The 16,840-nt window shown below is 40.2% G+C and overlaps 1 protein-coding gene across 4 annotated transcripts in view; it reads right to left on the minus strand.

Moving 5' to 3' along the window:
• Positions 1–16,840, minus strand: part of HIRA (histone cell cycle regulator) — a 90,231-nt gene that overhangs the window by 25,117 nt on the left and 48,274 nt on the right. For all 4 annotated transcript variants that reach the window (XM_031040935.2, XM_081801608.1, XM_031040937.2 and 1 more), the window contains one exon: positions 16,459–16,620. In XM_031040935.2, coding sequence (XP_030896795.1) covers positions 16,459–16,620 — 162 coding nt within the window. The remainder of the gene's footprint in view (positions 1–16,458; positions 16,621–16,840) is intronic.

Below are 16,840 nucleotides of genomic sequence, written 5' to 3' on the forward strand. Positions count from 1 at the left end.
ATGCTCTCTCTATCTCATTCTCTCTCTCAAATAAATAAATAAAATCTTTAAAAAAATAAAAAATATTTTATTTATTTATTTGAGAGACGGAGGGAGACAGAGATAGAGAGAGCATGAGAGGGGGAGGGTCAGAGGGAGAAGCAGACTCCCCGCCGAACAGGGAGCCCGATGCGGGACTCGATCCTGGGACTCCAGAATCACCACCTGAGCTGAAGGCAGTCGCTTAACTGACTGAGCCACCCAGGTGCCCCGACAACAAAGGATTTAGAATACCACATAAACTTAGCTGATTAAACACTGTCAGGCTTTGAGAGGACTGACTTCCAATTTTGAAAGAAGTTCTGCTGTGTATAAATGCTGTCAAATGGCACTGCTATAGAGAAATTGTTCATAAAAGGAAGAGTCAACTGATGTGGCAAACTTCATTGTCTTAAAGTTGCCACAGCCACCTCAACCTTCAGCAAGCACCACCCTGAACAGTTAGGAGCCATTAGCATTGAGGCAAGACCCTCCACCAGCAAAAAGATTATGACTTGCTGAAAGCCCAGATGATGGTTAGCATTTTTTAGCAATTAAGTATTTTTTCCATTAAGGTATGTACATTGTTTTCTTAGACATAATGCTATTATTGCACACTTAAGAGACTACAGTCTACAACTTTTACATGTACTAGGAAACCAAAAATTCATTTGACTTGCTTTATTGCAATATTTGATTTATTGTGGTGGTCTGGAACCAAACTTGTAATATCTCTAGCATATGCCTGTATGCCACTCTAACTCTAATTAAAAGAAAACTGGAGTAGCTATATTAATTTCAGAAAAAGTGGAACCAGAGTAAGGAAAAGTATTAAGGATAAAGAGGAACATTACATAATGATAAAAGGGCCAATTTTCCTTTATGTATACATATGTATACATACCTAGCAATCCTTAATGTATACATGCCTAACAACAGAGCATCAAAATACATGTGGCAAACTGATAGAACCACAAGGAGAACTGGACAACTCCACAATTATAAGTGGAGATTTCAATTTACCTCTATCAGTAACTGACAGATCCAGCAGACAGAAAATCAATAAGGAATTAATCAAATCAACAATACTATCATTCATTTGAATTTAGTTGATATTTATAAGATACTTCATGTAACAATAGCAGAATATACATTCTTCTCAAGATCACATGGAATATTCACTAAGATAGACCATATTCTGGGTCATAAAACATACTCTAACAAATTTAAAAGGATAATGGGGCGCCTGGGTGGCTCAGTCGTTAAACGTCTGCCTTTGGCTCAGGTCATGATCCCAGGGTACTGGGATCAAGCCCCTCATCGGGCTCCCTGCTCAGCGGGAGGCCTGCTTCTCCGTCCTGACTCCCCCTGCTTGTGTTCCCTCTCTCGCTGTGTCTCTCTGTCAAATAAATAAATAAAATCTTAAAACAACAACAACACAAATTTAAAAGGATAAAAAACATACAAAGTATGCTTTAAGCCCACAACAGAATTAAACTAGACAATAACAGAAAGATACCTGGAAAACCCCTAAGCGGAGGGTTAAACCACACACTTCTAAACAATATATGGTCAAAGAAAAAGTCTCAAGAGAAATGTAAAAATATTTAAATGAAAACAAAAATGTAATTTATCAAAATTTGTGGGATGCAGTGAAAACAGTGCTTAGAAGGAAATTTATAGCAGAAAATATTTTTATTTTTATTATTTTTTAAAGATTTGTTTATTTATTTTGGGGGGGAGGGGCAGAGGGAGAGAGTCTTAAGCAGACTCCACATTGAGCGTGGAGCCCAACACAGGGCTTGATCTCAGGATCTTGAGATCACCACCTGAGCCAAAACCAAGAGTAAGACACTTAACCGATTGCCACCCAGACAACTCCTTTATTTTTTCTTAAATATTTATTTATTTGAGAGAGAGAGAGCAAGAGTGAGAGTGGGGGGAAGGGCAGAGGGAACCTTCAAGCAGACTCCCTGATGATCATGGATCCTGATGTGGGGCTCAATTTCCCGACCCTGAGATCATGACCTGAGCCAAAATCAAGAGTCGGCTGCTTACCCAACTGAGCCATCCAGGAGCCCTGAGAATACATATTTTAGAAAAGAAGAAAGACCTGCAATAAAAACCTTAAGCTTTAACTTTAGGAACTAGAAAAAGATCAGCAAGCAGAAGCAAATAAATAACAAATAGCAATATAGTAATATAATAATAAGGCAATAATAAGTAAAGTAATATAAAGCAAGGAGAAGAAAATAAATAATAAAAATTAGAGCAGAAATCCATGAAATTCAAAACAGGAAAACAACAGAGAAAAATCAATGAAATAAAAAGCTGGTTCTTTGAAAAGAGCAATAAAATTAATAAACTTGTAGCCAGGCTAATCAAGGAAAAAAGGACACAAAATCATTAATGTCAGAAATGCAAAAGGGGCTTTCACTATTGCTCCCATGGACAATAAAAGGAACACAGAGGAATATTATGAATAATTCTAAACCCACAGATTGGATAACCCACAGATTGGAAACTGGTGAAATGGACCAGTTTCTTGAAAAAAACAAAAAACAATCAACTAAAACTCACACAAGGAAAAATAACTAATCTGAACAGGCCTATTAAAGAAAATGAATCAACAATTAATAACCTTCCAAGAAAAAAAATACCAGGCCCAGACAGTTTTACTGGCGAATTCTACCAAATATTTAAGGAAGAAATTATACCAATTTTCTACAATATATTCTAGAAAAGAGAAGCAGAGGAAATAACTCCTAACACCCATGAGGCAAGCATTACCCAAATATAAAAACCAGATACTGACATTACAAGAAAAAAAACTATAGGCCAGTATCTCTCATGAACATAGATGCAAAAATCTTCAACAAAATATTGGCAAATTGAATCCAACAATGTATAAGAATTATACACAACAACCAAATGGTATTTATATGCAGATATGCATACTAACTCAACATTCAAAGTGATTAATGTAATCCATCACATCTAATAAAGCTAAAGAAGAAAAATCTTATCATTATATAAACAGATGCAGAAAAGGCATTTGACAAAATCCAAAATCCATTCATGATAAAAAAAAACTCTTAGCAAACCAGGATTAGAGAAGAATTTCCTCAATTTGATAAAGGATATTCACAAAAAAACTAAAGCTAACATAATACTTAATGGTGAGACACTAGATGCTTTCACATAAGACTGAGAAGGCAAGGATGTCCCCTCTCATTGCTTCTATTTAATATAGTACTAGAAATCCTAGCTAATGCAGTAAGAGAAAGAAATAAAAGGCATAAAGATTGGGAAGGAGAAATAAAATTGTCTCTATTTGCAGATGACATAATTGTCTTTGTAGAAAATCTCAAAGAATCAAAGACAACAAAAAATGGAACTAATAAGCAATTATGGCAAGGCTGTAGGATACAAAGTTAATATACAAAAGTCAATTGCTTTTCTACATACTAGTATTGAACAACTGGTATTTGAAATTCTAAACATAATACTATTTACATTAGCATCAAAAAATGAAATAATCAGATATAAATCTAACAAAATACGTCTAAATTCCATATGAGGAAAACTACAAAACTCTGATGAAAGAAATAAAAGATCTACATAAATGGAGATATTCTATGTTTATGGATAAGAAGACTCAATATATACTTTTTTTTTTTTTAAAGATTTTATTTATTTATTTGACAGATAGAGAGCACAAGTAGGCAGAGAGGCAGGCAGAGGGAGAGGGAGAAGCAGACTCCCCGCTGAGCAGGGAGCCCGATGCGGGGCTTGATCCCAGGACTCCAGGATCATGACCTGAGCCGAAGGCAGCCGCTTAACCGACTGAGCCACCCAGGCGCCCCGTCAATATATACTTTTTAAAGTTTATTTTTTTTAAAGATTTTATTTATTTGAAAGAGAGAGAGTGTGCACCCAAACAGGGGGAGGAGCAGAGGCAGAGGGAGAAGCAGGCTCTGCGCTGATCAGGGAGCCTGATGTGGGGCTTGATCCCAGGACCCTGAGATCATGACCTGAGTCAAAGGCAGACGCTTAACCGACTGAGCCACCCAGGTGCCCCAGAAGACTCAATATTATTAAGATGTCAATTTTTCATAACTTGATCTAGAGATTAAATGGAATCCCAATAAAAGTCCCAGGAAATTATATTGTATATATTGACAAACTGATTCTAAAATTTATCTGAAAGATAAAACACCTAGAAATAGATCCATACAAATATAATCAAGTGATCTGTGATTAAGGCAAAGGCACAGAAAGGATAGTCTTTTCAACAAATGATGCTGAAACAACTGGACAACCACATGCAAAAACAGAATCTAGACACATACCTTACATCTCTCATTAAAATTAACTCAAAATGATCTAAGTGTAAAACGCAAAACTATAAATGAAGAACTTAGAAGAAAACATGGTAGGAAGTCTAATAAGCCTGGGTTTGGCAAATTTATTTTTATATTACAGTGCTTACCACGGTAAATGTAGTTACCATCTGTCACCATACAAAGTTACTACAATATTATTGACTATACTGGCAATGAGTGTTTGATACAATACTGAAAGCACAATCCGTGACAGAAAAAATCTGGTTCTGTAGGACTTCATTAACATTAGAAGTTTCTGCTCTAAGACATTGTTAAAAGAATGAAAAGACAAGCCAAAGATCAGAAGACAGTACTTGCAAATCACATTATCCGAGTAAGGATTTGTATCCAAAATATACAAAGAATTTGTAGAACTTGACAGTAAGAAAACAAGCAACCTAATCTAAAAAATAAAAAGATCTAAACAGGCACCTCACCAAAGAAGATCCAGATGGCTAATAAGCATATGAAAAGATTGTCAACACTAGAAGTGAAAATCAGGGAACTGAAAATAAACACAACAATAAGAGATCACTCAACACTTATTAGAATGGCTAAAATCTAAAAAAACTTATAACAAATGTGGACAGGGATGTGGATCAAAGGAACTCATTCACTGTTGGTGGAAATGCAGTCATTGTGAAAGACAGTCTGGCAGTTTCTTATAAAGCTAAACCTAATCTCACCACACAACCCAGCGATTGCACTCCTAGGTATTTGCCCAACTGAGTTGAAAACATTTATTCACACAAAAACCTACACATGAATGTTCATAGCAGCCTTATATAATGTTTATACATAACTGCCCCAAAATGGAAGCAATCAAGGTATCTTTCAATGGGGGAATGGATAAACTATGGTAGTACGTACAAACTGTGGTACATTCATACAATGGAATATTATTTGGTAATAAAAAGAAAAGACCTATCAAACCATGAAAATGCATGTAAGAACATTACATTACTAAGTGAAACACACCCATCAGAAAAGGGTATATACAGTATGATTCCAATTATACAACATTCTAGAAAAGGCAAAACTATGGAGGCAGAAAAAGTTCAGTGATTGTCAGGTGTTCAGGGAAGAGGAAGGGAGGGATGAATAGCTGAAGTACAAGGGATATTTAGGGAGGTGAAATTACTGCGCATGATGCTATAACGCTGGATAAAAGACATTACGCATTTGTCAAAACACATACAACTGTACAGCACAAAGAGAAAACTCTAAATGATGGACAGTACTTCATAAAAATTAAAAAAAAAAAACTTTAAAGTGTAGGACTAAATACCTACTGGAGTGTGAATAGGATTATGAAGGAGAACATCCTTGCTTAGGAAGCGACTCTCACAGCAGAAAGAAGTGTTGTGTTTCCATCATGTGTGTTGTAGAGTAAAAGTAAAATCAAAACTTGCAAAAGTGACAAAAACTGGTGAATCTAGGTGAAGGCTACAAAGATGTTTAATGTTGCTGAAGGTTGGGAAGCTTTCAAAACAAAAGCCTATAAAAAACTCCACTTAGAAGTCCTAGGTGCTAGGGCGCCTGGGTGGCTCTGTAGGTTAAGCGTCTGCCTTTGTTTTTTTTGTTTTTGTTTTTTTTTTTACTTAGTTCGTATTTTATTGGACTGATTTGACTGATTTTCACCATTGGAGACGTAAAGGTAACAGGACTGAGAATGTCAACAGCAAAGAAGCCACCCACAAAGGAGTCAAAGGGAAAGGTTCATGTTAAATCTTTGGATTGGAATGGAGGGGAAAAGCTGTTCAGAGCTGAAGGAAGGTCCTTAAATCTCAAGACTACTGATACAAGGGTCAGTTTGTGGAAATAAAGTCCCGAATTGCACAAATGCCCACTAGGCAGGAGAAACGGGCGGGACAGAAGGACGTGGGCTGTGGGGACAGCTGGGCTGCAGCAGGGACGGCTGGGCTGGGCACCGGAGGTAGGCTGGAAGTCTAGAGGCAGGTTAACACATTCACCCAAAACCCTTGCTTCCCAGTACGTCTCGAGGATGCAGCCGTTTTCCTCGGACAAGGAAGCGTCTGCCTTTGGCTCAGATCATGATCCCAGGGTCCTGGGATCAGGCCCTGCATTGGGCTCCCTGCTCAGCTGGGAGCCTGCTTCTCCCTCTCCCTCTGCCTGCTGCTCTGCCTACTTGTGCTCTCTCTCTCTCGGTCAAATAAATAAATAAAATCTTAAAAAAAAAAAAAAAGTCCTAGGTGCTGCTGACATAGAAACACAGTATCTCATGCCTTTTCTTGTACTTCTCCATTGCAATCTGTGTATACCTGTATGTGTACATGTATATATGTATGTGTGCAATGTGTGTATTTTTGAGAACAGCTTTACTGAGATGTAACCCACATACCATACAATTCATGAATTTAAAGGATACAATTCAATAGTTCTTAGTGTCTTCACAAAGTTGTGCAACAATCACAATAGCAATTTCAGAATATTTTCATTACCTCAAAAAGAAACCCTGTACCTCTTCGTTATAACCCCTCCCCTCCAACCAATTCTCCTATTCACCACAGCTTGGGAAACCACTAATCTACTTTCTATTGCCATAGATGTCCCCATTCTGGACACTTCCTATAAACGGAATCACAGAATATGAAATATTCAGGATTGGTTTTTTCACTTAGCATGTTTTCAAGGTTTATTCATGCTGTAGACTGTATTGGTACTTTACTCCTTTCTTATGATTGAGTAATATTTCATTGTATGGATAACCACACCTTGCTTATCCATACTTCAGGTAATAAACATTTGGTTGGTTTCAAGCTTTTGGCTGTTGTAAAAAATGCTGATATGAACATTCATATAAAAGTTATTTGTGTAGGCATGTTTTCATTTTTCTTGGGTGTTTTTACCCAGGACTGAAACTCCTGTGTCAAATGTTAAGTCTATGTTTAACTTTTTAAGGAACTGCCGGACTATTTTCCAAAGTGTCTGTACCTTTTTATATTCCCACCAGCAGTGTATGAAAGTCCCAATTTCTTCACATTGATGCCAACACTTAGTATTTATCTTTTGATTTCCTAGCACTATGAAGTAGAATCTTGTGGTTTTACTTGTATTTCCCCAATAACTAATAATGTTGAGTATCTTTTCATTTGCTTATTGGCTATTTGTATATCGTATTTTTTAAAAAGATTTTTATTTATTTTAGAGAGATCGTGAGCAGGGAGAGGGACAGAAGGAGAGAGAGAGAATCCCAAGCAGATTCCCCACTGAGCATGGAACCTGATGCGGGGCTCGATCCCAGGACTCTGAGATCATGACATGAGCTGAAATCAAGAGTCAGATGCTCAACTGACTGAGCCACCCAGACACCCCTTGTATATCATATTTTTAAAAACGCCTATTTAAATCCTTGGCCCACTTAAAAATTGCATCATTAGTCTACTACTGAGTTGTATGAGTTGTAAGAATACTTGTATTCTAGACACAAGTCCTTTATTAGATATAGGATTAGCAAATATTTTCTCCATTTTTCCCCCCACCATCTTAATGGTTTCCTTTAAAGCATAAAAGTTTTAAATTTTAACGAAATCCAATTTATCTATTTCTTCTTTGATTACTTGTGATTTTGCTGTCATATCTAAGAATCCATTAACAAACCCAAAGTCACAAAGAGTTTTGTAGTTTGACTCTTAAATTTAGTTCTTTGATTGATTTTGAGTTAATTTTTATATGCAGTGTGAAGGATCCAACTTTATTTTTTTGCATATGTGGATAACACATATGCAAGCAACATTTGTTAGTAAGACTCTTCTTTCTCCATCCATTGAATGGTCTTGGCACCCTTGTTGAAAAGCAACTGACCGCAGACATGTGAGTTTATTTCTGGGATTTCAGTTCTGTTCTTCTGATCTACATGTCTATCCTTGTGCTAGTACCACTCTGTCTTATTACTGCTCTGTACTAAAGTTTGAACTCAGGAAGTGTGAGTTCTCCAACTTTGCTCTTTTTTTCCCAAGACTATTTTGGCTATTTGGGGGCCCTTGACTTCCCACATGTATTCCCAGATGGAATTTTGCAAAGGACTGCATTGAATCTGTAAATCAATTTGGGGGCTACTACCATCTTAACAATATCAAGACATTCAATGGAATGTCTTTCCATTTATTTAGGTCTTTAATTTCTTTCAACAACGTGTTGTAGTTTCCAAAATATAATTTTTATGCTGTATTTATTTATTTTTTTCTTTTAAGATTTTATTTATTTGACAGAGAGAGACAGCGAGAGAGGGAACACAAGCAGGGGGAGTGGGAGAGGGAGAAGCAGGCTTCCCGCCAAGCAGGGAGCCCAACGCAGGGCTCGATCCCAGGACTCTGGGATCATGACCTGAGCTGAAGGCAGACGCTTAACAACTGAGCCACCCAGGCGCCCCATGCTGTATTTCTTTTGTTAAATTTATTTCTAAACATTTTATTTTTTTCTGTGCTACTGTAAATAGAACTGTTGTCTTAAGTTTTTTTTTTTTTGATTGTTCTTTACAAGCGTATAGAAATGTATATTGATCTTGTATCTTGCAACCTTGAAGTCATTTAGTCTAGAAACTCTAGTACAATGTTGAAAAGAAATGGTGAGAGTGGACACCCTTGTCTTGTTCCTGTTCATTTTCCTTAGGGGGAAAACATCCAGTCTTTTACCATTAAGTATGATCTTAGTTATGTGGGTTTTTCAAAGATGTCCTTTTATCATGTTGAGGGAGGTCCATTCTACTCCTAGTTTGTTATTTGTTTAGGTCATGAATGGGTGCTAGATTCAATCATGGGGTGTCTGTTTTTATTCTATTGATATAGTATATTACATCAGCTGATTTTCATATGTTGAACCAACCTTGTATTCTGGGATAAGTCCCACTTAGTCGTTGTATATGATTAAAAAAGAATATATATATGTTGGGGGCGCCTGGGTGGCTCAGTTGTTAAGTGTCTGCCTTCGGCTCAGGTCATGATCCCAGGGTCCTGGGATCGAGCCCCGCATCGGGCTCCCTGCTCGGCGGGAAGCCTGCTTCTCCCTCTTCCATTCCCCCCTGCTTGTGTTCCTGCTCTCGCTGTCTCTCTGTCAAATAAATAAATAAAATCTAAAAAAAAAAAAAAAAAAAAGAATATATATATGTTGTATTTTTGAGGATTTCTGTGTCCTTATTCATAAGAAATATTGTAGTTTTCTTTTCTGTGATATCATTGTCTGCTTTTGGTATCCTGATGATACTGGCCTCATAGAACGAGTTGGGAAATGTTCTCTATTTTTTTTTCTTTAAAGATTTTATTTTTATGTAATCTCTACACCAACATGGAGTTTGAACCTACAACCTTGACATCAAGAGTTGCACGCTCCACTGACTGAGCCAGCCTGGTGCCCCTCTCCTATTTTTTAAGAGTTTATGAAGAGGGGGACGCCTGGGTGGCTCAGTCGGTTAAGCCTCTGCCTTCGGCTCAGGTCATGATCCCAGGGTCCTGGGATTGAGTCCCGCATCGGGCTCTCTGCTCCGCGGGGAGCCTGCTTCTCCCTCTGCCTCTGTCTCTCTGTCTCTCATGAATAAATAAATAAAATCTTTAAAAAAAAAAAAAAAGAGTTTATGAAGAGGGGCGCCTGGGTGGCTCAGTTGTTAAGCCTTTGGCTCAGGTCATGAACCCAGGGTCCTGGGATCAAGCCCCGCATCGGGCTCCCTGCTCCACGGGAAGCCTGCTTCTCCCTCGCCCACTCCCCCTGCTTGTGTTCCCTCTCTCGCTGTGTCTCTCTCTGTCAAATAAATAAATAAATAAAATCTTTAAAAAAAGAGTTTATGAAGAATTGTCATTAATTCTTTAATTGATTGGTAGAATAAATTAGTAAAGCCATCTGGGTCTGGGCTTTTCTTTGTAGGTTGTTGTTGGATTACTAATTCAAACTCTTCACTTGTTATAGGTCTATTCAGATGGTCTATTTCTTCTTGTGTTAGTTTTGGTAGTTCATGTCTTTCTAGGACTGTCTCCATTTCATTTATCTAATTTATTGGTATGCAATTTTAGCCCCTTCTTTGGGCAATGTCTTCTGCTGTTCTTCCTACTGGTAACCCTAGGTTATAGAAAGGTAGACAGGCACACCAGGGTCTACAAATCCTGAACTCTTTCTATCTGTACCCATGTACAGAACTGGGAAAACCCAGAAACTCCTAGTTCTGCTCCATGAAACCAAAGAGCCTGCTCCCCATTCCTCTGATGCCCTACAGAAGGGCAAAACATCCACCTCTGGGTGTAGCTTGATGTTCTAGAAACACTACATTAGTGCTTCCCAAAATCCTTTCAAAAAATTTTAGACTTTTGTGTATAGGTTTATAAAATACAGTAAGAATGTCATAGCAATGTCAAACTATCATATAAGCTTCAAAATTATTTGATCACTTTCTAAGCTCAGTACCAGTGCATGAACTTCACTTTGCTTAGCACTGCCCTAGCTCAGGCTGCACCACTCTCTATGGCTGAGACTTCTTGGAGAGCCCTCAGTAGTCTCCCCACCTTCTGCCTCTACCTGACATCCCATTCAGGGCTCCTAAGGCTAGGGACCCACTGAAAACTGCACTTCCCAGCCTGTGTGGGCCCGTACCAGAGATCACTAGTACTCCTACGAGCACCAGGCTATGGATCTATAGCAGTTGTCCTCTAGATCCAGATATCTGCTTAGGAAGAGCACAGCTGGCCAGAGATGCCTCACTTACAAATGGGCTCCAACCTAGGTTCTGCCTGCACAGGCCAACTTGGAACCCCTGCTCTGTGCCTTTCACTGACACATAGCCCTAAGGCAGGGTGGAGTGGAGGACCCACCCACAGGTTCAACTAGGACTGCCACCCTGCACCTGGGAGGCTAGCATTAGGCCCCCAGACTCACCTAACACTCTTGGCAAAGAAGTACCAGTCAGGTTGCAGAGACTAAATTGCCAAACCACCATGAAGTATAATGAAGGAGTAACAGCAGAACTGATGTGCTGCTCACTGTGAGACCAGGATCAAGATATGGTTTTACAGGCAGTCCCTTACTCTTCAGTCCTCAAGATATATCTCCTATGAGTCAGGTGCTCCTCAGAGAGCCATTCTGCCTAGGGGGGAGATGGGCTGAGAAAGACTGTGTGTCTTAAGATCACCCCACCATAAAGTGGGGGGTTAGGACTTAACGTGTATGGTTCTGAGTGCTGCTCCTAACTATGCATGACACTGTGCCCCCAAAGGAAGACCTCCACTGATGGGTGATTTAAAGGGTTACAAGAAACAGCCATATCAAGAAAGCTGCATTTTGGCAGCTTTTTGGCACCTGGGTGGCTCAGTCGGTTAAGCGACTGCCTTTGGCTCAGTGGGATTGAGCCCTGCAGTGGGTTCCCTGCTAGGTGGGGAGCCTGCTTCTCCCTCTCCCTCTGCTTGTGCTCGCTCACTTGCTCTGTCAAATAAATAAAATCTTTAAAAAAAAAAGTTGCATTTTCTGTAAAGCTTTTATTAAAGATAATGTGCTTTATTTTATTCTATTTTCCTCATATGAGGATCTAAACATAACTCCTTAGAATTTAGCACCAGGCTCTTGGGAGTCTCACCAAATGCTCCTAACTGCTTAGAGGCAGGAAAATCAGCCCTAAGTGAATGCTCACTCACTGCCAATTTCAAGTGAATGACAAACTTGATGCTCCCTTATTTTATAGTCGTTCCTGGAGCTGTAAGTGAGGCTGAAAGGTCCTGTGTGACCTTAGGGACACAGCTGCTGAGGGGCCAATCATGGTGGCACCAGATCATGCTGTCAAGACTTTCCTTTCTAGCAGCCTAATTCAAGGGGTATTCCATGTGCTTCCCCAATCAGGGTTTGTATTCCCCAAGAGACAGAAAACAGTATGACAAAGGTCATGGAAACCTATTAGACAAACGTGGGGTGCCTTCCTCAACAACAACAAAAAAGAAATTTCTGTCTACGGTGCTCTTAGTTTCTGTAAGGTGGGGGTTTAGTTTTCCTTATTCTGTTCAGAACTCACTCCATTTCCAAACTGAGGTTTCAACATTTGAGTTAAGCCTGTAAAATATCAGCTACTTCCTCTTGACAAGTACCCCACAGCGTGCCCTCTTTGGGGGAACGCTTGCTAGGTACACATTGTCCTTACTGTCTGCCCTCTTATCTCTAGCCTCTCCTCCTTAAGTTTCACTTCCTCACCTCTGCATCAGCCAGTTCCTCAGATGTAATGCTCTGTTCAGCTGGTCTTATCTGCTGTTTCTAATGTTCTCTGTTCTGTCTCTTTTCAATTGCAATGATTTTTATTTTTCTTTTTTAAAAGTAATTTTTGAGGGACGCCTGGGTGGCTCAGTCAGTTAAGTGTCCAACTCTTTGATTTCAGCTCAGGTCATGATCTCAGGGTTGTGAGATTGAGCCCTGCGTCGGGCTCCATGCCTAGCGTGGAGCCTGCTTAAGATTCTCCCTCTCCCCATTTCCTCTCTAAAAAATAATAAATAAATAAATGTATGTATGTAATTTTAGTTTATTTCCAAATCTATCTGGTCTTTCTTGATGGTGCATTATTCCTTTTGAGCCATAATTCACATACCACAAAATTCATCATTTTAAAGTATAAAATTCAGTAGTTTTTAGTTATTTGTAAGGTTATGCAACCACCACCACTATCTAACACCAGTGCATTTTCATAATCCCAAAAAGAAACTCTGTATCCACTAGCAATCATCCCAACCTTCCCTCCCCTCATCCCTGGCAACCACTAACCTACTTTCTGTCTCTGTAAATTTGTCTATTCTGGACATTTCATTATCAGTGGAATCAAACAACATGTGGTCCTTTGTGACTGGCTCCCTTCATTTAGCATGTTTTCAAAGCTTGCATGTGTGGCAGCACGTATAAGTACTCTACTACTTTTTATTGCCAAATAATATATTGAATGGGTATACCACATTTTGTTTATCCATTCATCAGCTGATAGACATTTGGGTTGTTTCTACTTTGTGGTTATTATGAGTAATACTGATTGAACATTTGTGTACAAATTTTTACATGAATATATGTTTTCAGTTCTCTTGGGTATATATGTAGGTATGAAATTGTTGGGTCATATGGTAACTGTATGTTTATAACTCTATTTTATATTTCAGAAACTGCTAGATTGTGTTCTAAAGCAGTTGAACCCTTTTATAATCCCACCAGCAATTTATGAGGGTTCTGATTTCTTCCCATCCTCACCAACACTTCTTAATATATTAATTTTTAAGATTTATTTATTTATTTGACAGGGAGAGAGAGAGCACAGCATGGGGAGTGGCAGGCAGAAGGAGAGGGAGAAGCAGGCTCCCTGCTGAGCAGGGAGCCCAATGTGGGGCTCTATCCCGACTCTGGGATCATGACCTGAGCCGAAGGCAGACGCTTAACTGACTGGCCACCCAGGCGCCCCCTCACCAACACTTCTTATTATGACTTTCTGATTATAGCCATCCTAGTGGTATCTCATTGTGATTTCTGATTTGCATTTCCCTGATGACTAAAGACATTGAGAGTCTTTTTATGTGCTTATTGGTCATCTGTATATTTTTGGAGAAATTTCTATTCAAATCCTTTGTTCATTTTTAAATTGGGTTATTCTAACTAATTCTATTGTTGAATTTTAAGTTCTTTATACATTTTGGATCCTAAATCTTTTAGTTGGTTTTAGTTGTTTAGTTCTTTAGTTGCTTGTGCTTTAGGTATATCTAAGAAACAGTTTCCTAATCCAGGGTCATATATATCTACATCTGTTTTCTTCTGAGTTTTAAAGTTTTAGCTCTTACATTTAGTTCTTTGATCCATCTTTGGGTTAATTTTTGTATAAGGGATGGTAAATTAGCCTTTCCTCACACTTCCTGTTTTATCTCTCATGTCTTTGATTATTTAAGCGTATTTATTTATCTGTCTTTATCTGGCAATTCTCTGATATATGATCAAATTTATGAAAAGGTCTAACCTGCTCATTATTTCTCCTGACATTTGTGTGGAATGCACTGTTTCTTCATGTGTTTTGTTCCTTTGGATTTTGAGTCCCTTTTTGGCTGTGCTTCATCAGTGGGAATGCAGTACATCTTGGGGGGTCAGGGAAATGTCGCTGGCAGGGGGAGTTTGCATCAGTTTCGCCAAGTGCCTCTGGGTGTTAATTAGGCCAAAATCTCCTTTTGTGTTCATTTCTTCGCTTGGTTTCCAGATGACCTGGGTAGCGTTAAACATCCCCAGTCCACAGGAGGGCAGGTCTATGGATATACAGTCTGTTTTCCTAACCCTAACTGGCTGAGACATTTCAACTTTTTGGCCATGTTCTCATGCTGCCCTTCAGGTTTTTTCTGTCCTCTCCCTCACTGGAGGTGTACTTTCTCAAGCAGCTTGACTTAATGGTAGTATCTTAGTTCTAAACCCCTACATGGCTCAGGTCCAAGGCCCTGTCTTGAATCTGTGTGGCCATTAAAACTCAAGGTCACCCACCGTGTCAGTAACCCCCAGCCCAACACCCACAGTGTGGTGCTGCCCACTGCTCTGGTTGTTTTGTTTACCACCCTTAGATTTTGGCTCCTGGGGACTTCCCTTACTTTCTCATGAACTGGTTACATGTTTTAAGGATATATACTGCAGTTCATCCACCATTTCAGAGTACTAAGCAGCAGGAAGGTTTTCAGATCCTCCATACTGCTGGACAGAGGAACTGCTAGATAAAGAGATCACATTGAAGATCTGTATACGAAAATAGGCGTGATCACACTACAGAGTAGAATATGAGGTCCTGCACCAAGGTCATAGATGCAGCAGCTGACTTGAAGGGAGAGTCCTCCCATGCTGGTTTCCAGAGGCTGTTCTCCAAGGAGAATAAATCCTGATCAGATAAGCAATTTTGAGATGAGTCAAGTCCTGGGGACAGGTACTACAGCTTTAGCTCCAAGACATCATCTACTGCAAGGTCAAGTCTCATCACAAATGCTCCTTTCATTAAGCACCTGCTGGTTGTGTGGCTACTGCAAGAGTCTATGACCAATGTCCCTGAATTCGGCTGATAGTGGCAAAGGGCTGCTGAGCCCCTATGGCCTCAAGGTGGAGTATAACCCCAAGAGGACATCACTTAAGCCCTTGGACCCTCTGTAGGAAGCTGGCCCAGCCCACCTCTAACTCCCTCAGCCCCCACCTCACTGGCTATGCAATGAGCTCTGTGTTGTGGTGGATTCATAGTCGTGGGGGTGGGGATATGCTCCCCAGGAATCAGAAAAGTTCTGTGCCAACAAACACACATGCTGAGTCCCAAAGCCACCTCAAGAGGACTCCTACAATTCCAAGAAACAGACTACATCCCACATGGCTTGGTTGCTGTGTGCTAAGGGAGGTGCAGAGAACGGGCGAGTGGCATAGAGCCTGGAAGAGCTCAGAAGCCTAATTTTATAAAAACCTCTCCTCTAGGGGCACCTGGGTCGCTCAGTTGTTAAGCATCTGCCTTCTGCTCAGGTCATGATCCCAGGGTCCTGGGATCGAGCCCTGCATCCAGCTCCCTGCTCCGCGGGAAGCCTGTTTCTCCCTCGCCCACTCCCCCTGCTTGTGTTCCCTCTCTCGCTGTGTCTCTCTCTGTCAAATAAATAAATAAAACCTTTAAAACAAACAAAAAAAACCTCTCCTCTATCACTTTTATCTCAAGCTCCCAAATGCCTGGTCAGTGTCTGAGCGGGCCATTACTTTCATGGTGCAACAGTATCAGAGCCAATCTCCCGCTCCTCTTCTGGGCACTCTGGGCTCTATTCAAATGACCACCTGATTCTCAGCATAGCCTCTGCACTGACCAGCCCTGGTGTCATTGCCTTCATTGTCCTTTATGCCTGTTCCATGGCCCCCATGGCTCCTTCCAACCATCTTCCCACTTGAAGAAGCTGCTCCTTTCTCCTTGGACCCACAGGCTCCCGAGTACAGAGGGACCAGAGTCTGCTCCTGCATGGGAAGGCAAGCTGCTGGGAGGGAAAGCAGACACTGCACTGCTGGCTGAGCTTATACCCTCCCTGGTCTCTCGGGGCCCCACATAGCCACCACCTACCTTTCCACAGCTGTTGGAGTCACACTGGTCAAGGCAGGAGCACCTGGCGTGGCTTTGGACCGCTCCGTGAATCTGGAGTCAAATGCTTTCATGGGTTCAATCTTGGACGGGGTCGTTAACACAGAGGGTGACGATGCAGCAGGAGTAGAGGTAGCATTCACACTGGGGGTGGGCGGGGGGTAAAAAGATGGGAGAGCACGTCAAGCACAATCCATCAAGCATTTAGGAGTCCTAGACTTGTGTTACTTGGAGCCAACTAAAAGGGGCACAAATACCAAAGTTATATAAACCCAATTTCAAGATGTAATCTAATACTGCTATTTCTTTTAATACTTTCATGTGTTAAAATCTGAAGTCTGGCTATCTAAGAAGGTCATGAGCA

Source organism: Leptonychotes weddellii, chromosome 13 (genome assembly GCF_054177405.1).
Source record: "Leptonychotes weddellii isolate Sample4059 chromosome 13, ASM5417740v2, whole genome shotgun sequence".
In the NCBI taxonomy this organism is placed as follows: domain Eukaryota; kingdom Metazoa; phylum Chordata; class Mammalia; order Carnivora; family Phocidae; genus Leptonychotes; species Leptonychotes weddellii.